Genomic DNA, 27,312 nt, shown 5'->3' with positions numbered 1-27,312 from the left:
GCCGGCACATCCTGCCCCAACTTTACCCAGACCGGAGCTCATGTATGAAATCAAAGCTAGCGCCTAGTGTAGTACAAGTAGAAACAGGCCAAGGACGCGATCGATCTTGATCCGGCGATCGAGTAGAAAAAAGAGTCGTCGGCACGCACATTAAAAAAAAAGTTTCCCTTTTTCAGAAACAGTGCAAAACACAGGGACGAGGGAGAATGGAAATGAGAAACGGATGCCACAAGTAGAGGGAGAATGGATAGGTGAGTGGACTCAACGGGAAATCCTCCGTTCCGTTGGGCCTAACACTTACCTAACAGTCTATTCGCTTCCGATAAATGCATGCACCTCAGCAGCTAGCTGCACTAGTACGTGTACGCCTTAATTATGAATACCGAATTAAATTAAATATTAAAAAATACTACATATATGGTTTAATCTGTTCGTATCATGAAATACTGTATGGTTTTGCCTTGAGTACTTAAACTAGTCTAGCAAAAAACAACCAAAAAACTAGTCAATCTAGCAGCTACTCCCTCCGTTTCAAATTATAAATTATAGGTCGTTTTGACTTTTCTAGATACATAGATATTATGATGCATCTAGACATAGGGTATATCTAAGTGCATAACAAAGTCTATGAATCTAATAAAATCAAAACGACCTATCATTTGGAACGAAGGGAGTACTATATAGTGATAAAACAGCAGTTAATTAGTATGTAGCAGATGGAATAATGGGCCAGGAATTAATGGGTGCAGTAAATTAAGCAATCAAGCGGCCGGGTAATCAATCTGATGCTGCTAGTACGACTCCACCAGTAATTATACTAACCGGCCGGGGGCTACCTTTATTTGCCTTTTGCTCCAGCTCGTCCAGTGAAATAAATACCAAGACAAGACAACCCCTCGCCAGCAAGCAAACTTCTCCCCGTCCAAAACCAAAAGAGCTAGCAGAAGAAGCCAAGCTAGCCATGGCCGGTGAAGCGGCCGGCGTCGTCGGGGCCGGCGAGTGGCCCTTCTCGGCCGACGCGTACGCCGACTCGTCGGCGATTTTCGCGGAGCTCGGGTGCTGGGCCGCCGGGCTCGACGACGGCGCCGGCGGTGAGCTGCTGCTGCCGCTGCCGCCGCCGCTGGATCCGCCGGAGGACAAGGACGACATCCTGCTGCAGCCGCCGTCGTTGTCGGAGCCGGCCGGGTCGATGGTGTCGGTGGACGGCGGCGCGTCGTCCAGCTCCACCGACGACGGGAAGCCGGCGGCAGCCGCGACGGAGGCAGCGTAAGCAAGCAGCGCTTCTTCAATTCAACTAGCATGTGTATATAATTCATATGCATGCATCACGCTCCGATCCTGTGGTGATGATGCTGCGATTCCATCCCTCCAAACCGTAATTCTCACTTGGAATAGCTAGCCTAATTGCACATTTCGCCTCTTTCACTTTGTTATTTCATTAGCGCAGAATTTAATTTTCCCCAGTGGCCTTCTCGATCGTGTACGTGGATCATTAATGTTGCACATTCCGGCCTCTTTCTTTGATTTCCCCGTCTTGTCCTTATTTCTCTTAAAAAATAAAAATTGCGGCTAATTTTTGGATTTCTTTTAACCATCATTTGTGATTTGTTACGGTGGGCGCCTTTACTTTTGGCGTGGTACCTGGATGAATTTGAAACGGAACGGGAGGGTAGTTGGGTAAATTTGCAAGGGGGAGAGAAGGAGTTGATTATTCTGGTCGGAATGGAAGCGGACGTTGCACGGGATTCGCGGAGTACTCCCTCCGCAGTTTTGGTTTTTTATTCATAGATATTATTATACAACTGAACATGCAAAACGACCTGCAATACGGAACAGAGGGAGTACATGTCTACCATTCCATTTCTTTTTATATTTGAGCCACGCGCTTTCTTGTATTTTTTTTACATTATATATGCACATGAATTGACTAAACATACAAGTATATAATTCTCCACCATGAATGTAATAACATAATGTGCAGTGCTAGTGATAATATATATGGTGACGTGGACGTGGTAAACACATATAGCTAGGCCAAAAAAATAAAATTGCCACGTCGTGGCCTTCAATCAGCTAGCAGCTGCACGATAGATCGGCCATCATGCTGGGCGTTGCACCTCACATGCATGGAACGGAAGTAGGTCACCGACCACAGTGTCGGTACACGTACGAGTAGTAGTGTAATCTTCACTCACATGCAGTTTAATTTCTTTTTATTGAGTTGCAAAGCATTCTGCCAAAATCATCATCTGCTGCATGTTGATATGCATCTGTGCCTGCAGGAGCAAGCCGGCGCCGGGGAAGACGATGACGACGACCAGCAATAGCAATAATAATAAATCATCGACGGGGCAGAATAAGAAGCGTGCGCGGCAGCCGCGGTTCGCGTTCATGACCAAGAGCGACGTCGACCACCTCGAGGACGGGTACCGCTGGCGCAAGTACGGCCAGAAGGCCGTCAAGAACAGCCCATTCCCAAGGAGCTACTACCGGTGCACCAACAGCAAGTGCGCGGTGAAGAAGCGCGTCGAGCGCTCCTCCGACGACCCCTCCGTCGTCATCACCACCTACGAGGGCCAGCACTGCCACCACACCGTCACCTTCCCGCGCGCCGCCCTCGCCGCCGGACACATGGCAGCCTTCGAATTCTCCACCGCCGCCGCCGCGCACCACCACCTCTACGACCACCGCCTTCCGCCGCTGCAGCTCCCCACCGCCGCCGTTCTCAATAACAACAATGACCACCCGCTTGCCTGCAGGCCGGCGGCGTCGGCAGCCATGTCCCCTTCCTCGCTGCTGCTGCAACACTGCAACCAGGACCTGCTGGCGACACCCTGCTACGACCCTACCACTACTTTGTCATCTGCGATGACGATGCCAGCATTGGCTTCCGTCGTCGTATCAACGCCCAAGTCGTCGTCGCCGACGACGGCAGAATCGCCGGCTAGTGCTCCGGTGGCAGTTGACAATGGGCTTCTTGATGACATGGTGCCGCCGGCAATGAGGCATGGATGATTTTATAGGCTGCATGCATTCAGTAGCTGATTTCTCGGTGAATTAGTATACTACAGTTAAGCATCTGATTGGTTATACTAGTTACTTATATATTGGGCGGCAGAGATAAGAAGTAATTGTTACATATATACACATATATGTATGGTCAATCGTCGGCAGCCTTGGATAAAATATTAGTTGCACAAGGCCAGTTGCTATTTGAACAGTACTGATTGATTATGAATTCATCAGTTAAACAATGGCGTAGGAATTCATATTGTCACAATAAACTTGTGTGTTTATGCTAATTCTAGTTTGTGTTAATGTAATCATAAGGAAGTGAGCTTAGCTCAACCGGTTAGAGTGGTAGGTGTGCTTGTGCACTCTAACCACCCAAGTTCAAGCCCCCTAGCTCAAATTTGGGTGTCTATTTCTTCTTCTTAATGAAAAATCACCTAGCTCCTTCTAGGTTTATCTAATTTTTTATGTTAATGTAATCATAGCTTTGAGTCATTGATGTTGTGTTCAGGTAACTGTCCATGTTAATTTCCATTTACGTATTTTTTTTCTTCCTCGGATCTATGAAGGACGATATGTCTGGTAAAGCTGCACGCATGTACTCCTTCCGTCCTAAAATACAAGGCATCCTAGAGATTTTATGATATATTAGTAGGAGTAGCAAAAGACGCATGTACCCTAAGTTAATAGTAGTTGCAAATACAATCAATCACCCTTATCTTGTTAATTATAAAAAGAATTAAATGGCAATTATCCAAATGTGCCTACAATACCTTGTATTTGAGGATAAATTTTAAACGTTTGGATGCCTTATATTAGAGGAGGGAGTATCATATGAATGCAGTGCAACTTTGCATCTGCCTTTTCTGGAACGTTATCTTCAGTCTTGTGTGAATGGAATGTTCAGTGATCGTATATTCGTACTAAATTAGTCTGGCGAATCAGAACTTTGTTACCGGAAAAGTTTTCTTAAAGAACTTTAATTTTAAGCACATCCTTTTTTTCTACTAAAATTAAAGCACATTGGTTTAGTCGGATTTTACAGCAGAAACGGTCTACGCCCCCGCCGGCAAGCCCTTGAGCCAGGGGTCCAGCGGCTTGCCGACGGAGTAGACGACGAAGCCGATCTCCCTGAGCTTCCCGACGTCCACGACGCCGCGGCTGTCGAAGACGAACGCCGGCCTCCGCATGCCGTCGAAGATCCGGCGGTAGTCGAGTGTCCTGAACTCGTCCCACTCCGTGAGCACGCAGAGCCCGTGCGCGCCCTCGGCGGCCTCGTACGCGTCCCTCGCCACGCGCACCTGCCGCTCCTTCGCCGCCGGCGCCGCCGTGTCCCTCCGTATCTGCTTCTCGCCCACCGCCGGGTCGTACACGCTGACGTGGGCCCTGTCGCCGAGCAGGCCCCTGCACACGTCGGCCGCCGGGGACTCCCTCGAGTCGGCGACGCCCTCCTTGAACGCGAACCCCAGCACGGCCACCTTCTTGCCAGCCACCGTGCCGAACATGGACGCCACCACGCGGCGCACGAACCGGCCCTTCTGGTACTCGTTCACCGCCACCACCTGCCGCCAGTACTCAGCCGCCTCGGCGAGCCCGTGGCACTCGCACGCGTACGCCAGCTGCAGCACGTCCTTCTGCAAGTTCGGCCCGCCGAACCCCACGCCGGCGTTCAGGAAGGCGCCACCGACGCGGCCGTCCCCGCCGACGGCGCGCGCGACGTCCGAGACGTCGGCGCCGATGGCCTCGCAGAGAGCGGAGATGGCGTTCACCGAGGAGACCCTCTGCGCCAGGAGCGCGTTCGCGGTGAGCTTGGAGATCTCCGCCGAGCAGAGGTCAGTGGCGACGATCCGGTCCTCGGGGACCCAGTTCGCGTACACGTCCCTCAGCGCGCGCGCGGCGGCCCTGCCGGCATCCGTGTCGGGGCCGCCGATGAGCACGCGGTCGGGGCAGAGCAGGTCGCGCACGGCGGTGCCCTCGGCGAAGAACTCCGGGTTGGAGAGGACCTGGAACGCGGCCCCGCCGCCGCCGCCGTGCGCGAGGAGGATCCGCTCCATGGCCTCGGCGGTCCTGACGGGGACGGCGGACTTCTCGACGACGATCTTGCTCCTGCCGGGGCGCGACGCTTCGGCGACGACGCGCGCCGCGCTCTCCCAGTAGGCGAGGTCGGCGGCGCGGCCGGCGCCGAGGCCGCGGGCCTTGGTGGGCGTGTTGACGGACACGAAGACGATGTCGGCGTCGGCGACGTGGCGGTCGACGTCGGCGCTGAAGGAAAGGTTGCGGCCGCGGCATTCCCTGACCACGGCGTCGAGGCCCGGCTCCAGGACCGGGAGGCGGTCGCTGTTCCAGGCGTCGATGCGCGGGCGGGAGACGTCGACGACGGCGACCTCGATGGACGGGCACTTGAGCGCCATCACGGCCATGGACGGGCCACCGACGTAGCCGGCGCCGATGCAGCAGATCTTCACCATGGTGGCCTGCCCGCCCGTGCGTGGACTTCACTTGCCTGCTGCCCTGCTCACTGTGCGTCCAAAGCAAAAGGAAGATTAACACTACAGCTGAAGCAACGAGATCTCTCAGGGAGAACAAACTGAAAGTATCTCTTTAACAGTCAGTAGCATCAAGGTTTGCATCCCAAACAATGTGCATCAAGAATCAGGATCATGTTCAGGACAACGTTTCTGTACCAGTTTTGAAGAAGACCGATCTTGAAGGAGAGCAACTGAGGAAAGACTATGCAAGGAGTAGATCTTTAAATACACCATAAGAAGAATCACAAAGCACAGGATCATACCAGAAGTAGCCAGCTACTCCCTTCCCCGGATTCCATGGCAGTACCTTTAATCCTGCAATTGCTGAAGTGAAAGCAGAGAATAAAGGGACACCGTGAGCTGGTCTATCAGCAGCAGAGCAACAAAAATGCACTTTGTTAGCTTCCCAAACCACAGTTAAATTGCAAGGTTTTCAGGCTATATATGTGCCACCTCAACACGTCTAGAGATTGAAATATCAAAGATGCGATGAATTGAGTTGAAAACGTCTAGAGTTTTTGCTACTTTTACAAGACTAAAGATTGCACGTCAGAAAGACATGCTGAGATTCGAATACATCTTAGCAGAGCAGTTTCGATCCCTGCAACTCATCACGGACACGCAGTTCTCACCATTCTTGAATCTGTCAGCGTCTGATGCTCGTTGGTGCTTCTTCTGTGATGAACAGCAACTCGTGTCCTCTGCTCATGGACATGGAGCAGAGAACGCGGACACACAATTCAGCTCCCTTCCCCGGATTCCATTTGCTCAAGTGAAAGGTGAGAATAAAGGAAGAGCGTGAGCTGGTATCAGCGGCAGAACAACGAAAATGCACTTTGTTAGCTCTGAAAGGTTTCCAGGCTATGCGCCCGCCACCTCAAACACGTCTAGAGTTGAAAGAGTTTCTGCTACTTTTACAAGAATAGAGATTGCACGTCAAAAAGACGTGCCCAGATTCAAATACATCTTACACAGATCACAAGCGTTGCTCCATCCACACCTGGTAACATGCTGGATTCCCAGTCCATGGAATGAGATTACAGGAACATAAACCTCAGCACATACAAATTCAACATCAGGAAACCAGAACAATTACACGCATACAGAACCTGTATTCCAAACAAAGCAAAAGGAACCATTTCATTCCCATTGAATCAGATCTTTTGACGGAGCACAACCCGTTTGTCAGTTTTGCTAAAGCCCAGCCGAAATTACAAAGAGGACAAGGGCAGAGCAAGAAAAGGAGTGCTCCAGATTAATGGCATCTAAGTAAAAAGCTATCTTCCTTTCCTTTCTGCTATGTACCTAAATAAACGACCTTAACCTACACTCCCACTAAGTCTCCTGTCAGCTCGTATAGACCTCCCTACAATGTACAAAGCACCAAGATCAGTCATACTTGGACCCTTTGCCTTGTTACACGGCCACCATTGCTTGCCTGAGCGCTGAAGTCCAGCACTCTTGGCCCCCCAGTCCAGTCGTCATCGTCAGTATCGTCATCATCACCACCACGGCCACCGCCACGGGCTCTTGTAACACTTGTGGCGGCTGTCCTCCTGACTCTCGACGTACTTCTTGGGGTTGGGCGCTTCCTCTGCACAGAGGGGGTGTACATACCGAAGTCCATGGAATCTTCCCGCAGCACTGTCTTGAAATCCTGAGCACCATGTCCAAAGCCACATCAGTTTTAAAGAGTATGGTATGCAAGAAATGTAACAAGGCAAATAAATGTCGAGTTCAGGATTAGTACTTGGTACACAGAAGCTACATCCTGCAGGCAGCTCGGCAGACTGATGTTATTGTTGCCAATGTTAAAAGGAACATTCTGCTTGGAGAGAGTTTCTCCAGTTTTTGGTGGTTCCTTTAGAGAAAATGCCTGTATTTCAAAACACAAACAGAACATGTGTCATGCAAATGCACCCACCATAGCAGTACTAGCCTCCAAATAAAGAGCGAGCCATACCTGACAGCGGGCATCAGTTAAACTATAAACAATTTTCAAATGTCTTTTCAATTTGAGGAGGAGTTGCAGGGCTATTGCGTCATGGCAATCCTCCTGAAAACAAAGAATAAGTTAGTGGAAAATTACAAGATCCAATAATGCAAGGATTGCAGACATCCCTTCCTCCTATATATACTGATGGACCACCCAGGACATGTATAACTAACCTGAACTTTGGCCATGTCCACATCTGATGTACTACAAGGATTGTTATTCACCCTTACAGGAATATATCCCTCATTATGGTCATAATATCCTCCAGGCTCATGCATGACAACATGACTCTCTCCTGGCAATGTTGCCATACCCGCCGCATCTTGAGGCTGATCCATAGAAGTCCACCTTTTCAAATTGGCCTCAATCGCTCCTGCTCTCAAGTGAATAACTCGATTTATATCATAGATCAAATAGAGTGGTTCATCAGGGCATGTGAATGGCAGGGAGGCAAGAACTTCAGCACAGTATCTGCATTGTGGCAGTTAACTTGATAGTCAGTCAAATACCCATCAAAGAATAGAGGGTTAACAGGTGTAGTTTTACTTAAATTACTTACACAAGAAAGCTAACTGTGGAGCGATTCCGGCCATCAGGCTCAAATTTCCGAACTATTGAGTGGACAAATTTGTTTCTTGAATTTCGATTTGCACGGATAAGACGGTATATTCTAGTTATGCCAGGTTTGACAAAAGCAATTGGATTTGATTTCACGTTTGCTGCGAGTTTATGGTTGCTGACTGTGGTCTCGAAGAATATAAATGACATTTGTAGGCCATCACCTAAGCGGCTTTCAAAAAATGAAGGATACCTGCCACAATTCCAACTGATCAGAATGTTTTATTCCACGGAAAAAACACAAAAACACGAGAAGTTGGACCAGACATACTTTTCATTCATATTCATTAGTAGATGATGAGCCAACTTTGAGTTCCCCTCCAATGGGTCCATTTCAAGTGCTATAAGGTGCGGAACACATGTAATAGGGTGAACTAAACCCTGGCGAAGTACAACTTCAACAATCTACAAGAAGAAGAATTATTGATTTGTAGTGTAAAATAATAAGTGAACAAAGAAATATAATGCCTGTCTAATTCACCTTAAGTGCACTCTGGCGAACTTGGTCATTTGTATCCAAGCACCTTTCAAGAATAGAACTCCAATACAATTGGATAATACCACCACATATGTTGGTGTCTCCAGCACCAGCAGCAACAGGAACTTCACTTCCACCATTTATTGCAGACTGTACAGGAGGCTTCCCAGTACTCTCAGCAGTAAGTTGGCTTTCGGCATCTCGGAGATACTCATAGAGGTTTTGAAGTCCTTGAATCTGGGCAAGCAGATTAATTTATTGTTTTAATTAAAAAAATGCTACCCAGAGAAGAGAGGATGAAAGTATAAGAAAATTCAAATACCTTTAACCTATGATCAACTGCAGAAGATAGTGTTGCCTCTATGAGATTCATGATTTCTTTTTGTAGCATAAATTCAGGCTTCGCGATAAGTATGTATCCCAAAGTCTGCATGCACGGATGAAAATTAGCATCTTATAGGGAACAGTTCATATGAAAGAAATATGTAAAGCCTGAAACAACAAAATCAACAGTATGTGGACAGGTGCCTTGCTATGTATGCATAGTCATTTATGCTAGCTAGGTGCACAAGTTGCTATGGATCTCAAATAAAAGATGTCACAAGTTCTAAATCCTGCTTCTGACTAATCACCATGCATGGATGATTACTATCCTTAAATCTGGAAATTATATACAAAATTCACAAGCCACCTAGAATTACACCATAAACTTTATGAATACAACTAGGCACCTATCACTAAGTGGATTTTTAAATCATTAATGAATTACAAGTTGGCTCACACACCTGCAAAGCTCGAACCTTCAAGTTGAAATCATCCCTGAGAAGATATCTTCTCTGGAGCAAGTTGATAATCTTTGGGAAATCAAGCTGATTTTCAGATGTTAACATCAGTTGATAACCATACCGAAGGAGCAGTCCAAGACAAAACAGCGATCGACCCAACAGCTGAGTTCCAGAATGAATACAGTAAGCATATGAAACTTGGAGAGAGAGAGAGAGAGAAACAGTGATTTTCATGCCCAATAGATAAAGGATAAATGTACTTCTACAATTGTCCTTAGTTGCACATAATAGAAAAATTGTAGGTTTCAGAATACAAAAACTACTTTGTGCAAACAAGTTTAATTTTCCATATTTTTTTTAAGATTGAAGCACCTATTCAATGAATCAAAAAATAGAATAATACCTGACTATCTGTATTAGTGCCAGACAGATGCTTGTAAAAAACATTAACAAGGTATTCCAGTAATCCTGGACCTCTACCAGCTGATTTGCTTAGGGAACAAAGGCACCTGTCCAAAAAAGAGGGCAAGAGAGAGAAATAAACAAGAATATTTCAGGACAAGTCTGGCAAGATGATCAGAACAAAACTCTGTGGGTTCATCGATCAATGCTTTAATTGACTGCTGCAGCTAAAACTGCATCTAGTACTCCATCCAGTCACAAATAAGTGATGTTTTGAGGGTTGCCTTAAGTCAAACATTCTAAACTTTGATTGCATATTACTTTTTATGTGTCGAGTTTAGAAATTTGAAAATGATACGATTACATTTGTTTCAAAATGTAGTTTCACAGAAGTATAATTTTGTTTTATAAATACTTTGTAACAAAAAGTACTAGTCAAAGTCATGTTTTAAAGAATATGTCGGTATACAAAACATTGCTTATTTGTGACTGGAGGGAGTAACTGACAAGATCAGGCCCCCTACATATGAAGTGACAATTACTGACTGTCACTAGTTAAGGCCCCCGATATATAAATTGACGACTAACATAAAATAAGTTATCCCATTGCTAACACTACAATCAAATATTTACAGATGCTCAACACCTGACATGATAGTAAATTAGCCATCACCGTATTATTTAGCTTTTAAACTTGTCTGCATTGTTGCTCATTTTAGCTTAGATAGAAATATGATCCCAAGCCTATCCCAAAAGTAACAACTTATTTGAAAAGAGAAGGAACCACTCAAACAACAAATATATGAAAGTTGCTAAGAGAGAGTTGGCTGATGCAATAACATGTTAAGTAATGCTACAGAAGCTGCCATAACAAGCATCAAGAATCAGAAAACTTCAAAAAGACATATTCCATCTATATCACAACAATAACAAACAAATGCACAAAATGAATTCCCAAATAAAGCACTTACGGAAAAAGAATGCTTGTCAAAAAATATTAAGAGTTAAGGTGAGGAATGTATTTACTTGATACATGCATGTACAACTGTCAAATAGGAATGACGAACTATCATCTGCTTCAGATCCTGCTCAAGTTCTACAACCACAGTTTGTGGTGGCTTCCTTATGAGTGGAAGAACAGCATCAATCACGAAAATTATACTTTCAAGCAACTGGGCAGCTGATTTATTGTCAATCTGTTGACATAGATGATCAGGAGCAAATGCAATTTTAGTGGTAGGGCAAAATAATGGCAGAATATGATTGATAACCATAAGATTAATGATCATGCATTCAGTTCCAAATAAGATATCTCAGATGTTTAATTGCACACATAACTACGTCAAAATTGCTAAGAATGTTTTTTGTTGTAGTTTGTTTGTAGCAAAACAATACTACACAAACTCACACTGCAGAAAAGTTTTACTTAATTGCATCAACAAGAATATAGCTAGTTGAGAAAATAATAAAAACTCTAGCCCTGTTGTTTTCAGTATAGTCCAGTACCAAACACAAGACACCAGAATTTTTGAACATAGAGATATAGGTTCATGTCTAAAGCGTAGCTAGCAGAGGAGCATGATGGACTGTATGATGTGGTACAAATGTTCAGAAACAGTGCACACATGGGTGTGCAGCACTGCAGCCTCAGAAAAAAAAATGAAACACTTGGCTATCATAAATAAAGAAAAGAAACTGCCAATGAATAACATTACCAGGTGGGCAACTGAACTATAAACATTACCATCACCCACTTACTAAATGTAGGAACTTTACTCGAGTTAAGAGAACTTAAGGAGAATTCGATGTAGAACTTTAGAGATCAAACAGGATGATGCTAGATACACCTTATTCTGGTATAGGTGGGGATGGCAGCCACAAATTCAACTGGAGCAAACAATGCTCACCTGAATCTTAAGATATGGTTGTAGTGTCACAACAAACTTAGAAGGATCAGTCACTGGAATGCAGAGGGTGGGATCAACAATACAAAACGCTTGCAAGGCAATGATATAAGGAAGTGCATGGATTTCCATCTCATTAGCAGCTCCTTCTTCAACCTTCACAACAGAGATGTACAAGAATCAATCTCAGTTACACAGGTCCAATTACTATCAGACTCAGTCAGAAAGTACCTGCAATATTCTTTCTAACAACCGCTTGCATATCAACTCACAACGTTTCCTAAGTGATGCCACCATGGACAAGTTAATGCCTGTGGCCTTTGTTGACTGAGGGAGGAAATCAAGAGTCAAGTTACGTTTTATAATGGTAATCAAGGGTTGGTGATTGGGCATCTTCCTCAACATTTCAACAATTTGCTCAGTCTTTTTAGCAATCTCCATAGGAACTGAACTACCATCAGCAACCAAGTGCTTATGACTCCCAGTAGGTTCTTCAAACCATAGCTCATGAAATGTTTTACATACAAGATCCTACAAAAGCAATGAATATAGCTTAAATTAACTACTATGGAAATCAAAAGCAACATATTTATTGCAGGTCAGAGATGTTGAACATTCTTCTGTAATACCATAAGCCTCTATTCCTCAGTTTTACCCTTTATGGCATCAATAAGGAAACCATAATAAACAATTGATCAGACTTATTATAGTGTGCCTTCAAGATTGGTGTTATAAATTCTTTCATGTTTACGGGGATTGTCTAAATTTAGCAAAAGGAAAAGAAAAGGTGTGCACCAATTACTTCCTCTTTCCTTTTGTGCTGTAAGAAAATTTTCCTAGTGAGGATGTTTTTTATTTGGAAAAAAACAACAAGAGTTTCTCAATTAACATGCAAATATTTAACTAACTACACTATCTACACTAATGTATGAGAGCAAATATTACAGCACATACGCACTTAAGAATAACCTATTACGAAATAAAATTGGAGTAATAGACTAATAAAAGAAATAAAACAATCACAGTCACAAATCAAATCAGATATATAATTTTTTGTCATGACACCAGTATGGTTTTTCATATCAACTCACCTGTACACTGGACTCCTCATCATTAACACGAGAAATAATCTCCACAAAGGCATGCGTTGTGTCCGTGTTTGGATTTGAAGCACAAAGATCCCTTATAATTTTAATTGCACGTTTGCGAACACTTACTCCTGTGTCCTTTATTCGCTCAGCAACTTTTTCAATATACTGCGACGGGAGGATACAAAGTGAATCATATCAATGCCCACAAATATGTCATAAGGTAACTAGATATATCTACTGACCTTCAGGCCTACATCAGGATGTGAAGCAATATGCCTTCCAACAAGTTCAAGGGCAGCTTCACGAACAGAAATAGCCGAATCGCAAAATCTCCCTTCAACAGCAGACTGTACACGTTTGTCACCCAAGACCTCAGGGTCAGCTTCAACTATACTGCTGACCTACAGAAAAGTTAAGCGATAGATACTGATGAATGGTGCCCAAATGAGAAAGATGCAAAACATAGTTATGCTACGCATATACTCACCGCACGTAAAGCCTTTGCCCTTATTACAGGAGAATTTTCTCTCAAGCTAGCCTGAAAAAACATTGGGTATTAACTCTACAGTATCTAGACTAAAATGGTGTATCAGGAAGCAACCACATACCAAAAGAAGGGCAAGAATTTTATCAAACCCCCTCGAAAATGAATTCTTCTGCCCCAGTGCCAAGCAAATTTTCTTTGCCCAATCTCTGGAAATTACCAAACCATTGCCAGAATCACGCAGAATCTCCTTAGATTTTAATCTAGCTAGATAGTAGATAATCTTCTCTTGAGAATGTGGGTCATCTTTGTTCCAGATACATAGATAGAACCTGCATACAAAATGGGTATCAATCTCCAAAGACATTTGCACAAAGAAGACAAAGATTCCACACAACATACCATCGAGTAAACAGGTTCCCATCATCTTGTGGACCAGCTTCCTGAAGATAACTCAGTAGTATTTGTTGCACAATATCCAATGCTGGCACCTCAGATGGTGCGGCAGATTTCTTACTAACCGAGGCAGCAGTTCTTTTGCCATTCTCTTTAGTTTGTAACTGGCAATACGACTGTAACACACTGAGTTGTTGTTTGCAAAAACATAAGGGACAGACACTATCATGCTGTAAGTTATCCTGACTGCTAGCCCCCATACAATCTGAATGGAAACATCTTCCACATACATCACAGGCTATATTTATACCTCTTCCACCAAGACAAACACAACATTTGTTTTTCAAAATTTTCGAGCCATCACTACCTGCATCAGTGAGCTCTTGCAATATCCAAAGCTTCTCCTCACTACAGGTGACAGAATCACGCTTCAACCTTGATGCGATACCACCAAGAAGGTCAATAGCAAAGCACCGAGCATTAGTGTCCTTAGATTTTAATCCAGCATTTTGAAGCAGCAATACACAGAGAACCTGTACATAAATCAAATGGCAGTTAAGGGCAATGCAAAATACATAACAAAGTTGTGGACTGTGATTAAAAAAGTGATGTATTAAGTTTCAAGAATTAGTAGTAATGCTGGCTCATGCCTACATTTATGATCTCAGATTTAGCAACAGCACTGCTGAGAAAAGTTACCTCAAGAACAGAAGCAGCAGCTGGATACTCCGGCAAGTTAAGTATCGTTAGCAAATCCTGAACAAGATTATCTATTATTCCTTTGGCTTCTGACATATCTTGAGATTTAGCAGCAGTAAAACGTTGAAGGACACTAGTCCAGAAAAGGCAACAAGCCTCTGTTGCTGCTTCATGGCATTTAATTGGATAACTAGCATCAACTGGGGCATCAATAATAGTGCTCCAATCAACTGTTCCCTTTAAGCTATCGGGAACAATTGCACTAAACTGAACCAGGTGAACTAACAGTGCTGTTATCATCTGGATTTGCTTTTGTTCTTCATCTGCCAGATGGTAGGTTCTAACAGCATTTCTTGAAAACTGCAACTTACGAAGAAGGACAATTGTTTCATCAACCAGGTAACTCCTGTGTTGTGTGTATGATGAAAAAACCTGTGCAAGGATTTGAAAATGAGCAAATTCTTCGAGATATGAATGTGCAGAAAAAGATTGAGCAAGTAGGGAGAAAATTACCGTGCCAATAACCCCAATCGCTTTCAATTGTAATAGCTGCATATTGTCCACCAAGAATGTAGTAAAGCAGGTTTTTGCTAACTGCAGAATACAACTATCTGATAAGCGCACCGTTGTGAGCAGTTCCTTGAGAAAGCCCAATACCAAGCATAGTTTCTGGACAGCAGAGTAAACAGAAGCAGAAACTCTGACACGGAAAAGAAAAATGAACTCTATTAGCGCCTTGTAATACCCCATTACGAACTAGAAAAAGGAAAACATTTGAAGTGCATTGATCATGTACCTGTTTGAAGAAGATTTTCTCGCAGTTAGATTAGTAGTGGTACGTCTCTTTTTGCTAACTGGTCCATTTTCCATATCCTCTTCATCATCATCTCCTAGATTTGACCAAAACAGAAAGATACAAATGTGAAGAATTGTGATGTATAAGTTGATCCCAAAAGGCAAGTTTAGTGATCACAAGCTATCACCGTAGCTAGAGATTGCACAAAGATTGGTTGGGTTCAGACATAATGAAATTAAGCAACATTAGACAATCTTGTCAAGGAAATGCTGTAGTACAGAAGGCATAGCAAACACAGAATCGTATATAACCAACTTAAAGAGGAATGTGGCTGCACGATCATGAAAAAACAAAGACAGAAATATCAGTTAAGCGCTGCACGGCGAGTGTACAATTCACGAAGAGGCCGAACTGTGGTGCATGGCTGGTGCGAAAGGCATAGCAGAGCTTAAGCATGGATCCTAGTCTATGATTCAGCTGCCAGATTGGCGGTGCGCATGTTTGTGTGTTTCAATTGTTTTTTTGTGTGCATGTGTGTGCTGGCAGGTGGCTACATCTACCCATGTACTTGGGGTTTCCTTTTGTTATACTCAGTTATTGCAATAATGCAGCTCTCCTGCATATATTCAAGAAATACTAAAAAGAAATGTCAGCGTGAACTTTGATATTACCGTCATTTGCAACATTTTCAGCTGGTTTGTGGATAGCTCGGAAGGTTGGGTTACTTGCTGCCATACAGTCAGTGATCTGACGCCTTGAGAAATCAATAATTCGCTCAATAAGCTGTTTTACGGGGGCAAAAAAGGAAAGTGTAAGCAACCATGACATACCATTTCACAACAGGATGGAAAAAAGAACTCAGCATGTGCATACTTCTCTCGATACAGTTGCTTTGGCATGTCATGGTGGGTCATAATTGCTAACGCTGCATGAACGGACTCCAAAGCCGAGAAAACCATAGGTTCAGCATCAGGCTGAAGATACCCAAGCACTTGTTAGTTGCTCAGCTATAATATGCAACAACTTTACTCAATGATTTCTAAAACAGAAAAAAATAAATAAAAGATTATGCAAATTTGAATTAAAAATGCCAAATACTAGGAACATCGGATATGGTAAGTAACTCACATTTTCCTTCTCATCTATTGACAAACCTTGAGAACATCGGATCTGACGGTCTATCACATGTAATAACCTTGTAACTGTATCCATAGGAACCTCATGCAATATCCTTTTGGATCGAACAGATGTAATTTCATTGACAAGAACCTTAACATCATTAAGTGGTATTGACAACCAATCACCGCCATCTGCATCATCAGGAATTTCGACTCTTCCACAGAAATCCTCCACCATCTCACAGAAGTTGGCGATAACTTCTAAAGAGCATAATTATAACCAGAGTCAGCTGAATTTTTAAAATTTTAAAAGGAAAGATACATGGGGCAGGATATACAAATCAATAGAAACAAACCTTGACTATTAGGAATGCTGGGGCCAGAACTTGAAACAGAATTGCCATTTTCTTTCTTTCTAACTTTTGGCTTCTTTGAAGCAACTGAATCTGGCGTTAGTTCATTCTATAAAAGGAAATCTCTTAGCACAAGGAACTGATATCAATAAGAAACTGATGGTATCTAACTTACACGAAGATGCTCTCTGCGTGAGTTGATGTCATCCAGAGGAAATACAGGTTCCTTCCGTGCTTTGTTCATATTAGACGTAAGATACTCAAAATGCATCTCACTTTGATTTTGATATTCTGGGCCTTCATGTGGACCTGAAAAGCTTGACCAAAGTAACAAAAAAATTACACTTTGCAAGATAAAAAGTGCTACAATCAAAAGCATTTACAAATCCATGAAAATGCTTTGCTAACATGAAATAGAAGTATTGAATTAGCACACTGCCACGATGGTTTTGGGTATGACAGGTTAACATGATACAAAAAAGAGACCATGAATAAATAATAAGTCCGCACAGTATTGCTAAGATGAGCTGCCAAATGGAACAAATTTCTGCATTAACACTTCAAATCTGTAGAGCGAATTGAATAAGTTACAAACATTTCATATATATCTGAATATTATTTCCCGAAAAAATATAGACCTCAAACAAAAAAACAAGTAATGAAAACATCACACACATTTCATATTGCATACATATTAATGAATGCACCCACAAACTACAAGGTTACAACTGACCCGTTTCCAAACTCCCTACCACTAGTGCCAGTTATGTTCCCATAAACAGCATGCATGTCATGCAGTACAGCCAATGGTTTGTATAAGGGAAATTAACAGTTCCACATGACTGTTGGTACTATACAATTTACATTCGCGGGTGCAGAAATAGAAGGAACGCGGTTGTTTTAAAATAGGAAGTGTTAGATTAAGGGAAAGTAGCAATTTAGACCTTCTAATTTCTCTAATGATTAGCTTGGACCCACTAATCTATCTAGCTCGAGTTGGTCTCTTCATGTGCAATTTGTTGCATATTTATGATCCAATAAAGTCATGGCTGGGGTCAAGGGTTTGCTGGTGCTAGATTCAGCTGGAGCTTAGCGTAGTCTGTCACAGTAGTAACAATTATGTAAAAGGCATGAATGTAAACAGTGAGGACAACTTGTAGCACAAACTCTATTCTCCTTCTTGATGCGATGGCATGCAGTTCCCCTGCGTGTTTGATAAAAAAAATGATCCAATAGACAGGATGTTCACAAGGCATGTTTCTGACAGCTAAGCCAATGGTTTGAGAATTGGGACAGGGAGTAGTGAGATAAAAAGGGACTTGTCGATGTTCCGGTTTCCATTCGATTATCATAGGGTGGAGCTCATCCAGAGAAAATTAGCATATGCTTAGGCACCAATAGGAGTAAAAGTGTAAAACCATACAAGCATCCAAGATTTGAGAAACAAATATGCCGAGACAGATCAAAAGAACTGCTGAAGGAAGAGGCCCAGTAGTCGGGTAACAGAGGTGTAAGGTTGGTGCAACAAATTTGAAGCAAGAAAAAAAATGAGCTTGGTGCAACATAATAATTTGGGCAAAATTTGCTCTGACTTGGCCTAAGCCTTAATCTGAGCCACTGTACAAGCCATCGAACAAGGTGTTGGTATCAACCACCATTTGAAGTTTTGATCTGCTTCAAAACAGTCAAATGTTGCCAGAAAAAGTGGATGGATGTAGCCTTGGGCCATGTCTACCAGCCCCTCGTCACCCTCCAAAAAAGAAAGAATGTATCAGGTAGCCCAGCATAGCATGTAACGCCTTGAGTTGCACACCTAAGCCAGCTCCGGCCCCTGATTGTGAGTAATAAATGGACTAACATGACGAAACAGCAAAGAACCTTTGATCAAAGTAGGGGGACCAAATGTCTCGATAAAATTAAATAAATCTCATTTAGCTCATGAGAAATAAAATCTCCCATATTCTACATAGCAGGTCGAGTACATTTTCCGATGCATGGCCTTAATGCTATATATAGGTGGCAGCGCACCGAACGGACAAAAGTAAGTACTAAAATTACCAAAAACACCAAATAACAAAAAAAGGAACTACGTGGAATTCGATTAGTACAATTTGGGGAAAAAAATTAAGCACCAAAGTTAGCAAAAGCACCAAATAACAAAAAAGGAACTACGTGGAATTGATTAGTAAGACTTGGGAAAATGTAACCACCTCATTCTGAACAAGTCCAGGACAATAAGAGGTGGTTGAGTGCCGTGTGGGGTGGCGGCCTTGGTTGGCATGCCAGTAAACTGAGAAGGGACTCGCAGCTTGATTAGCAACTGAATCCTGTTTCTCTGATCCCACCAAGTAAGGCACCAGAGTCTATGTCGGAATCATGCATGCCATATCCACAGGATGTCCAGGTCATTACTGAACTATTGACGGACACGCATTTAGGTTGTTGACAATGCACACGGGGTGGAATGCACAAGTGCTCACACAGTTGTGCATATAAATGCTCACTGTTCTACTGTATGTCATATCTATTAATGGCCAAGTCCTCCATACCAGTGTATGGAGCTAGAAGCATTTCAGCGCTACTATACAGATGACCATAAACAAAAAGGCACAGGAGCATTAAGTAATGTAAGCACCACCCATCATGAATCAAACGGCATCACGGGGTTGACACAGGTTCAAATGACAGTTACAGTTACTTAGGGGCACTCAGTCCATGAAGAGGCGTTACGTGGCGCACAGGCATCCCGAAATGGTAACGAAATATGAATTCTGCCAGCTGGCTATCAGCATGGACTAGGGCAAAAAGGACTGAGGTGTCTACGCATAACTGCTGCCCACACCAAAACCCAAACGATGCACCGCAACCGCTTAGTTCAATGGACATGCATAGGAATAGCATATGAATTTTCTAGCAGACTCAAAGCAAGTTAACCTTTATCAGAGCAGCAAGTCAAAACATGCACTGAACCATCACGAAGACAGTGCTAAACAACATCACAATACACACAGGAGCTTAAGAAATGTTCAGTCCAAGGCAGGCCATCTCTCTCAGAGTACTGTTCGCAGAGGTAAGCATCCCACAGTTGAAGCTGGTGAGCTTGCTAGTAATACATACAGCAGCAGCAGCAGAAGCTGGGAGGTAGAGAGACTACAATGTTGACTCCAATGGGCAGTTCTAGGTGCCTAGCTAAGCTGTACGGGAGTGAGACTGACTGAGGAAGGCTCAATCTGCAGAGCGTTTACCTTGCAAAGACGGCGGGGGCGCAGGGGCCTTGACCTTGAAGGCGTCGGGGTTGTGCTTGAGCACCTCCATCCAGAGCCAGGAGCACTGGCTGGGGTCGACGTCGATGTTGTCGGCCTCCGTGAAGCCCCTGCAGGCAGAAGAGCGCACCCAGTGAAGTTAATTCTAAGCCCGCGGGGAAGGGAGCGAGCGGAGTGAAGGAAGCCGAGGGCGGAAGGGGTGGGACGGGAAGGGGCTCACAGGTGGGAGACGTCGGTCTCGGCGAGGATGCGGGCGATGTTTGCTGCCTGCATGATCATGTCGGGGCGGTCGGGCGCGGCGAGGGGCTCGTCGTCGCGGAGGTCGTCGAAGCCGAGCGCGAGCCGGGAGGGTGGGGAGCCGGCAACGCGGGCCGCGATCTCGGAGTGGACGGTGTTGGGCAGGCGGCACGCCCGCTCGAAGCCGGCCCGGGTCCCGCCGCCGGCGCCGGCGGCGCCGGGGTCCATGGGCGCCGTGGGCGGGCGAAACGAAACCCTAGATGCGGCGGGGAGGGGAGCGGGGGGGAGGAATTCGCTCGTTGGGGGAGAGGAGGGGGATTGGTTTCGCTCGATTTGGTTTGATTTGAGTTTCAATTTGAAGGGGAGGGAGGTGGGGGATGAATGGGGAATGCTTAGCGAAGCAATTTATTATTTACTGCTGCCGCTGCCTGCTGAGTTGTAAGGGTGTGTTTGGTACCGGGGACGGGACGGGACGGGGCGGGACGGTCCCAAATTTGATAGTGTTTGGTTCGGAGTCACGAGGGACGGGACGGTCCACAAATGGGAATATGCTCCCAAGATGCGGGATGACCCCGTCCGGCCAAAACGAGCGGACAGAGTCATCCCACTTCGGGCGCCGTCTGCTCCGTCCTTCTCCGTTCGCAAGACTGGCGCGGGGCTGCTTCGTCTCCGGCAGGACGGGGTCCTCCAGTGGCGCGGCCGGTGCCCAGGGTCGGCGGCCGGCAGGGACCTCCGACGGCGTGGCCTGGGACGAGCGGCCGCCGGAGCAAGCGGGTCCAGCCGGCGGGGCGAGCACCCCGGCGCCGCGGCCGGTGCCCACGGCCAGCAGGCCCCTCCGGCGGCGCATCCTGGGGCGAGCGGGTACCTCCGGCGGCGCGGCCTGGGGCGAGCGGGGGCGGCGCGGTTGGGACCTCCGGCGGGGGCGAGCGGGGGCGGCGCGGCCGGGGCGACAGGGACCTCCGGCGGGGGCGAGCGGGGGCGGCGCGGAGCTCCGGCGGGCGAGCAGGGGCCGTGCAGCCTGGGCCTTCGGGAGCTCTAGCGGGTTGGAGAAGATAAGGATGAGGAGAAAAAAAAAAGAAAAGAAGATGACATGTGGGCCCATATATGACATGTGGATCCCACTAAACACATGTAGCTAACGGTGTTACCCGAGCCATCCGTCCCTCGTTTTCAATCCATCGTACCAAACAAAAAACTGGGATGAATTCATCCCTCTCAACCAAACATAAGACGGGATGATCCCATCCCAAAAAATAGGAACGGCACCGTCCCATCCCTTCTTGTCTCCAAACCAAACGCACCCTAAATTTTTTGGCCGGAGGAACACACGAATCGTGCGAGGGAAGGAGGACGACGACGGCAAGCAGTAGTGGACTGGTGGTGAAGTGGGTTGGTTACCGAGCCAAGGCTCAACCAACGCAATTTGAAAAGGCTTTTGGGTGCGCCGATTTGCGCGCGTTGGGCTCCCTCTGCTGGGCTGGGTTGGTTGGGATGGCATGGGCCTGGTGGGCTGATTCTTTTTTCTTTTTTCAAAAAACAAGCATACAGAGTGCCCTCAAACCAAACAAAAAGAAAAAAAAAAGAAACTAAACATACAGAGGGATAATTCGAACATGCAGAAAGAAAAACGCAAATATGCACCACCATCGTCCTGCGACACGACCACTCGTGTACATCAAAAAGTAATAGAAACATGTACACGTAGCAAACACTATCATACGAGCACGTGCAGAAGTTCATGAAAATTATGGTTATTTTGTCTAGTTGAAAATGACAAGTTAGTGTAAGGTTTTGTAGTTTAGATATCACAAATGACCATATTTTTTTCATGAATCGTGATGATCCGTAGCAGGGAATAGGGATGTTAAAATCACGATCCTAGCTAGTGTAGGATGGTCATCAACGAGATTCAAATTGTGCCACGAGTCGTATCCAAAGTTTTTTTTTCCGGCACAATTGAAATTACATTGTTTCGTTATCCTACCCCTTAATCAAAAGTTTGAAAATAAAATATAAGGTACTAAGTAGTTTAGATATAAAGGTATTAAAGTTTGGAGAATGAACATTATTTGATTGTTTATTTAATTTATTTCATTGTATAAGTGACTTGTACTGTCATGATTCTTAAAATTCTTATTCTAGAGATATTCAAATATAAGGTACCAATCAGTTTAGATATAAAGTTATTGATTTTCGGAGAATGAACTTTATTTCATTGCTTATATAATTTATTTCATAGTATAAACAATTTCGTAATGTCATGATTCTTAAAGTTCTTATTCTAGAGGTGTTCAATAATATGGAATCAACATTTCGATTCTATATACTCTTAAGAATTAGATATATTTTATCAACCAAATTTGGTTCAAAACGACTAAACAAAGAATGAATATACCTATCTCGAAATACATACACGGAAAAGTTGTAAAAGGTATATTTATATGCACGTGTTGTGGAATTGGTTATAATCTTAGATTATCCTAGCTACCTTAGCATCTCCAATTTTGTTTGAGAGTCACAATTTTTTATAACCTTGATCCTTAGGAACCTACTAGCTATCAGTGCCACAAATACCTTCACTTGTTCTTGCAAATTTCTTAAACCAATTTTCTTCACTTGTTCACTTGTTCTTAAACCCCTTTTTATTCTTATATATAAAAATAGAGGGGACTCCCCTGCTGATTCATCTCAAAAAAACATTCTTAAACCAAATGTGAAAGTTAGCTAATGGACTTCTTCCATTACAGTTTGCTCTTGTCCCTTCTCTTTTACATCCAATTTTGCAATAATTTGGACCTATAATTTATCCAATTTTTTGCACTCGTTTCACGTGATATGATTAGAGAATGACACGAACTAATCTTTTTAATCACTGATGCTTCCAACTAGTACATATTCTCTTATGATCGGTTGATGCTTTCAACTAGTAGTAATTCTCTTATGATCGGTTAATGTATTAACCTGTGCACCGAAAGATCCATCACATGAATCTAATATGAAAAACATAATAGATCACATTTATTAATACAATATATCATCTGTATACGCATGATCCAGATCACATACTATGTAAGATGGCTTAGGTACCACGGAAGGAAAACGGATAGACCATTCTAGTTATAACAATTTATTTTCTACCACTTTTAACAAGGAAATTGTTAATGTAAAATCTAGACTTCAACCTTCTACATCAGCAACATGTGAGGACCTGGAAGTTCTGCTTAACTCCAGTGAAACCTCCAAATCAGCTCGCAAAGGTGCGTGGCGTGCCAGTCAATTTGACCTGGGAAACGTTAAATTCCTGAACCGTCGACGGACCATCGCCAAGCGACCAAACGACGGACCATGTTTCTCTCGTTGTTTCGTTTTTTTAATAGTAGAGAAGTATATGGTCATGGAGGGGAGAGGATTCCATCTAAAATCTATGGCGTGGTCATCAAGCAAAGATGGATTTTACACGCACACCCCATGCATGAGGAAGTGCATAAGGAAGATGGAGATAGGTGTTGTTCCACTTGACTTGTCTTGAGTTATGCATTCTGCAGGTATTGCTGCACAAAGTAACCACGGTCAACCATGCATAGTGCTTGCCTTATTCTGATCTTGAACTGAAAAATCCTGAGCTGAGCTGTGTCATCATTCATGGTTGACCATGCATGGTACTGATGCAGGTATCGCATTCCATTGCTTCCAAAAGCCTGAGCTGATCTTTCTTTCAGGGGGCGCAGGCATGGGAGCAGCGGGGAGGAAGAAGCAAGGCGAGGGAGAAGATGGGTACGTGAGCCTGACATGTGGGCTCCGCTGACGGTGGCTAACGGCTTAGAAAAAAAAGTATGCATACCATTTACTCGCATCCCTCCTACCAAACAAAGAGCTGGAATGAATCTATCATTCTCAACCAAACACCGAATGGGACGATCCCATCACAAAAAAATAGGGACGGAACCATCCCACATCGCCCCCAAACCAAACACATCCCAAGATTCTTGGCCTCCTCATGTTGGTAGACAAGGCGCGCGATGAGAAACTCGTAATAATTATTGTGAATGGTGGGACATGTACTTGTAGTACGTACATGTATAATGTCTACTAGTTTCTCTTAGATTTGAAGTAGTAATAGTTACAAATTTGGAAGAAGAAAAAGAAAAGGAATTGTGGATTCGTATACCTTCCATGCAAAAAGATGACCAACAAAGGTGCGGGGCAGGCGGGCAATGCCAAAGCAATGCTGCCCGTCGGATCGATCACCAACCGTCCAGACGCATCTCGTGTCCGTATGTAGCCGCAGCAGCCGCGCTGCTTGCTTTACCCATCTTGCTCCATCGGCCGCTCTGACCGACCGCCCCCGTCTCGCTCTCTTCGCTCCAGATAAAACCATAGGCGGGCAACCACTCGCTCCACCCCACTCCACTTCACCCATAGACATAGAGAGGGTCGGGACAGTGAGAGAGATGGTGGCGGAACACATGAACTACGTCGCGCTGCTCCACCTCGTCATGCCCTGCTCCAGTCTGATCGTGCTGGAGGCGAGCACCGGAGATGGGGTGCGAGGCGGCCGCGTGGGAGGAGCGGCGGTAGATACCCACCAGGAGCGGCTCCTGCGCCAGGTCCTTCTAGGCGGCACGCTCCCAGGGAGCGGAAGAGGGGTGACGGCATCCACCCACGAGCGGCTCGTGCGCCCAATCCTGGGGCGGCATGCTCACCAGCCGCGGAGGAGAGGCGGCGGTGACCGGCCTCAAGTGGCACGTGCGCTAGCTGCTTCTGCTGGGCAGTGCGCACTCTAGCCGCGGAGGAGAGGGAGAGGAGACGGCGGCCGACCAGGAGCGGTAGCTGCGCCGTCTGCTCGGCGGCATCGGCGGTGCGCTCGTCGGTGGTGCGGGAGAGGATTCGCTGGGCTTCGGCATGCTCACCGGCGGCCGTGGAGGAGGCGCGACACCGGCCTATCAGGGGCTGCTTCTCAACAGCACGCTCACGGGGTGGCGTGGAGGAGGCGCAACGATGGCGACGGACTAGGGGCTGCAGCCGTGCCAGATCCTCCTGCTCGACGGGTTCCTTCCGCTCCGTCCCCAGTGAGTCGCATTGTGTCCTTCCATCATCCATAGCGCGCGTATCGATGTAAAGGTGCAAGCTTTGTCCCGATCCTGCGCGTGTGCCTCCAAAGCTTCCTCCTTTTCTCTCCTGTTTGCACAGAAATGGCTCAAATTTGCCTCGAGTAGTGGGTTTGTTGCTCGTTGTGGTGCTTCCGTCCAACCGATGATTTGATTTGGAACTGGAAGCCTAGAACGTACGTACGGCCGGCCGGAGGGAGCATGGGCTACCATGGGGGAGCCGGGTTGGGATTGAAAGAGGAAGGCCCAGCCCACGGGTTGTTCCTGGCCTAGTAGTAGATAGGGTCCGCTGTAGTAGAAGAAATACTTTGATCTGATCTCTTAGTCAGAATGGTAATCTCCTCGCGTGTTTTTGATCTCTTTGGTTAGAATCAATGTTTTAAATAGCCGGCTATACAACTATAGCTGGATTTAGCCTTTGAGAAGCTCCGGGGCTAGAATAGTTACTATTCAGCACTAAACTATATTATACACTAATAGCCGCTATTATCCAGCTAAAAAAGCTAAATGACCCCTCATTTAGCGCATGCAACATGACTTGGCCTTTGACATTATTTGGGTCACTGCACTAAGTCTCCTAGTGGGTTGCATGTATAAACTAACAATTTCTCTACTTTCATATCAATTTCAGGGGCCATTGCCGCAATGGCTATGCCAGCAGGAGTACTCAAATATTTATTTACTACTCAATTTGATACAAGACTTATTTGCACACTCTTTGTGTGACTATTCTATCATGATACTACTACACTACATGGCTAGCTTGCAATCTCCTACTTGAGACCCCTTATGCCATGGTATGGTTAGGAGGGAGGGGAACACCTCTATTTATAGGTGCTCATGATCATTGTGGTGTTGCCATGTGACAACTTTCACACTGTTCCATATAAAATATCCTAACTCTAGAACCCTCCTCATCCTTATCTAGTTTCTTATATTTGTACCATGCTAAAATATCTAGTTCTAGAGTATTCTACACTCCACCATAAAGCATGGCAATTATGGTTTATGCATTCTCTCCAATTTTCTAGAACCTTCTTATCTTGCTACGATCTTATCCTTATACATGGCAAAATTAGTTTCTTGAGATCTCCACAATCTTCTAGATGTTTCAAGTATGCATTGCATATTTCAACATTTTGCATACGTTAATGTAATCAGTAATGCTTCAGGTCGAGCATCCGACACAAACGCGAGCCGTTGGACGACCTACCGCGTAGGCCCACCTATCCATGCGTCTCCACCCGTGACCATGTGGTGTATCGGATGCCTCACCGGCTTAATTAGGGGCTGTTTGGATACGAGGTGCTAAACTTTAACAGTGTCACATCGGATGTTCGGATGCTAATTAGGAGGATTAAACATGAGCTAATTATAAAACTAATTGCAGAACCCTGTGCTAATTCGCGAGACGAATCTATTAAGCCTAATTAATCCATCATTAGCAAATGGTTACTGTAGCACCACATTGTCAAATCATGGACTAATTAGGCTTAATAGATTCGTCTCGCGAATTATACTCCATCTGTGCAATTAGTTTTGTAATTAGCTTATGTTTAGTACTCCTAATTAACATCCAAACATCCGATGTGACAGGTATTAAACTTTAACAGGTGTTTCCCAAACACCCCCTTAATCAAGAGTGCTTGGACAGACACGTGGCCTCACCTCCTCCACATCCTCTCACCCGTACTGCTTGCTTTTTCCTCCATAGATTCTCTGTTCTCTCTCGTTCTTTCACACCAGAGACTTTCGATTCCTGCTTGTTTTCTCTTCCCCTCACACCGTACACCATGGTCCATGGTTTTACAAGCTCTCTCCCTCTCTCTCCACCACCACTTTCTATTCCAAGGCTGCTCTGCTCCATCCGCTCGCAGGGCCTCGATCCATCTGAGCACTGGCGAGCTCGATCCCTGCAACATGGGTTTGTTTTAGGCTGCGAGCAACTACATGCATGTGTACGGTATCTGATCTGGGCAGTGGGGAATTCAATCCCCATGGTAAAGGCTTCGATTTGGGTGTTGAGAAATTCAATCCCGCTTGT

General features: G+C 44.9%; 3 protein-coding genes across 4 annotated transcripts; 1 reads left to right on the top strand and 2 right to left on the bottom strand.

Moving 5' to 3' along the window:
- Positions 1-917: 917 nt before the first annotated feature.
- LOC101773985 (probable WRKY transcription factor 32) lies at positions 918-3,473 on the top strand. Its single transcript, XM_004955275.3, has 2 exons — positions 918-1,266; positions 2,283-3,473. Exons 1-2 carry the CDS (start codon positions 962-964, stop codon positions 3,013-3,015), a joined length of 1,038 nt encoding a protein of 345 aa, XP_004955332.1. The 5' UTR covers positions 918-961; the 3' UTR covers positions 3,016-3,473.
- A 404-nt stretch (positions 3,474-3,877) lies between these two features.
- LOC101773575 (UDP-glucose 6-dehydrogenase 1) lies at positions 3,878-6,104 on the bottom strand. The gene is made up of 2 exons (XM_004955274.2): positions 5,697-6,104; positions 3,878-5,530 (listed from the first exon to the last, which is right to left on the bottom strand). Exon 2 carries the CDS (start codon positions 5,478-5,480, stop codon positions 4,068-4,070), a length of 1,413 nt encoding a protein of 470 aa, XP_004955331.1. The 5' UTR covers positions 5,481-5,530; positions 5,697-6,104; the 3' UTR covers positions 3,878-4,067.
- A 478-nt stretch (positions 6,105-6,582) lies between these two features.
- LOC101772885 (sister chromatid cohesion protein SCC2) lies at positions 6,583-20,522 on the bottom strand. Of its 2 annotated transcripts, XM_004955272.4 has the most exons (28): positions 20,144-20,522; positions 19,906-20,033; positions 16,836-16,969; positions 16,664-16,769; positions 16,318-16,568; positions 16,059-16,163; positions 15,861-15,972; positions 15,190-15,283; positions 14,907-15,093; positions 14,394-14,825; positions 13,701-14,227; positions 13,423-13,630; positions 13,302-13,352; positions 13,057-13,215; positions 12,815-12,979; positions 11,955-12,254; positions 11,727-11,879; positions 10,846-11,015; positions 9,821-9,926; positions 9,418-9,579; positions 8,955-9,059; positions 8,636-8,869; positions 8,426-8,559; positions 8,096-8,347; positions 7,710-8,007; positions 7,504-7,596; positions 7,291-7,416; positions 6,583-7,197 (listed from the first exon to the last, which is right to left on the bottom strand). In XM_004955272.4, exons 1-28 carry the CDS (start codon positions 20,386-20,388, stop codon positions 6,934-6,936), a joined length of 5,301 nt encoding a protein of 1,766 aa, XP_004955329.4. In that variant the 5' UTR covers positions 20,389-20,522; the 3' UTR covers positions 6,583-6,933. The 2 variants fall into 2 exon arrangements, with proteins under 2 accessions (XP_004955329.4, XP_004955330.1); XM_004955273.2 differs by lacking the exons at positions 16,664-16,769; positions 16,836-16,969; positions 19,906-20,033; positions 20,144-20,522 and having other exon boundaries at positions 16,063-16,163.
- Positions 20,523-27,312: the final 6,790 nt, after the last annotated feature.

This window comes from Setaria italica, chromosome II, assembly GCF_000263155.2.
Source record: "Setaria italica strain Yugu1 chromosome II, Setaria_italica_v2.0, whole genome shotgun sequence".
Classification (NCBI taxonomy): domain Eukaryota; kingdom Viridiplantae; phylum Streptophyta; class Magnoliopsida; order Poales; family Poaceae; genus Setaria; species Setaria italica.
The sequence above is the reverse complement of the archived record's forward strand: the minus strand, read 5'-3'. Positions and strand labels throughout refer to the sequence as shown.

Coding starts and splice junctions, on each gene's coding strand:
- LOC101773985 (XM_004955275.3), top strand. CDS start 962: ATGGCCGGTGAAGCGGCCGGCGTCGTCGGGGCCGGCGAGTGGCCCTTC. Junction 1,267..2,282: donor GCAGCCGCGACGGAGGCAGC/GTAAGCAAGCAG, acceptor CTGTGCCTGCAG/GAGCAAGCCGGCGCCGGGGA.
- LOC101773575 (XM_004955274.2), bottom strand. CDS start 5,480: ATGGTGAAGATCTGCTGCATCGGCGCCGGCTACGTCGGTGGCCCGTCC.
- LOC101772885 (XM_004955272.4), bottom strand. CDS start 20,388: ATGGACCCCGGCGCCGCCGGCGCCGGCGGCGGGACCCGGGCCGGCTTC. Junction 20,034..20,143: donor GAGACCGACGTCTCCCACCT/GTGAGCCCCTTC, acceptor TTCTGCCTGCAG/GGGCTTCACGGAGGCCGACA. Junction 16,569..16,663: donor CAGCATTCCTAATAGTCAAG/GTTTGTTTCTAT, acceptor TATGCTCTTTAG/AAGTTATCGCCAACTTCTGT.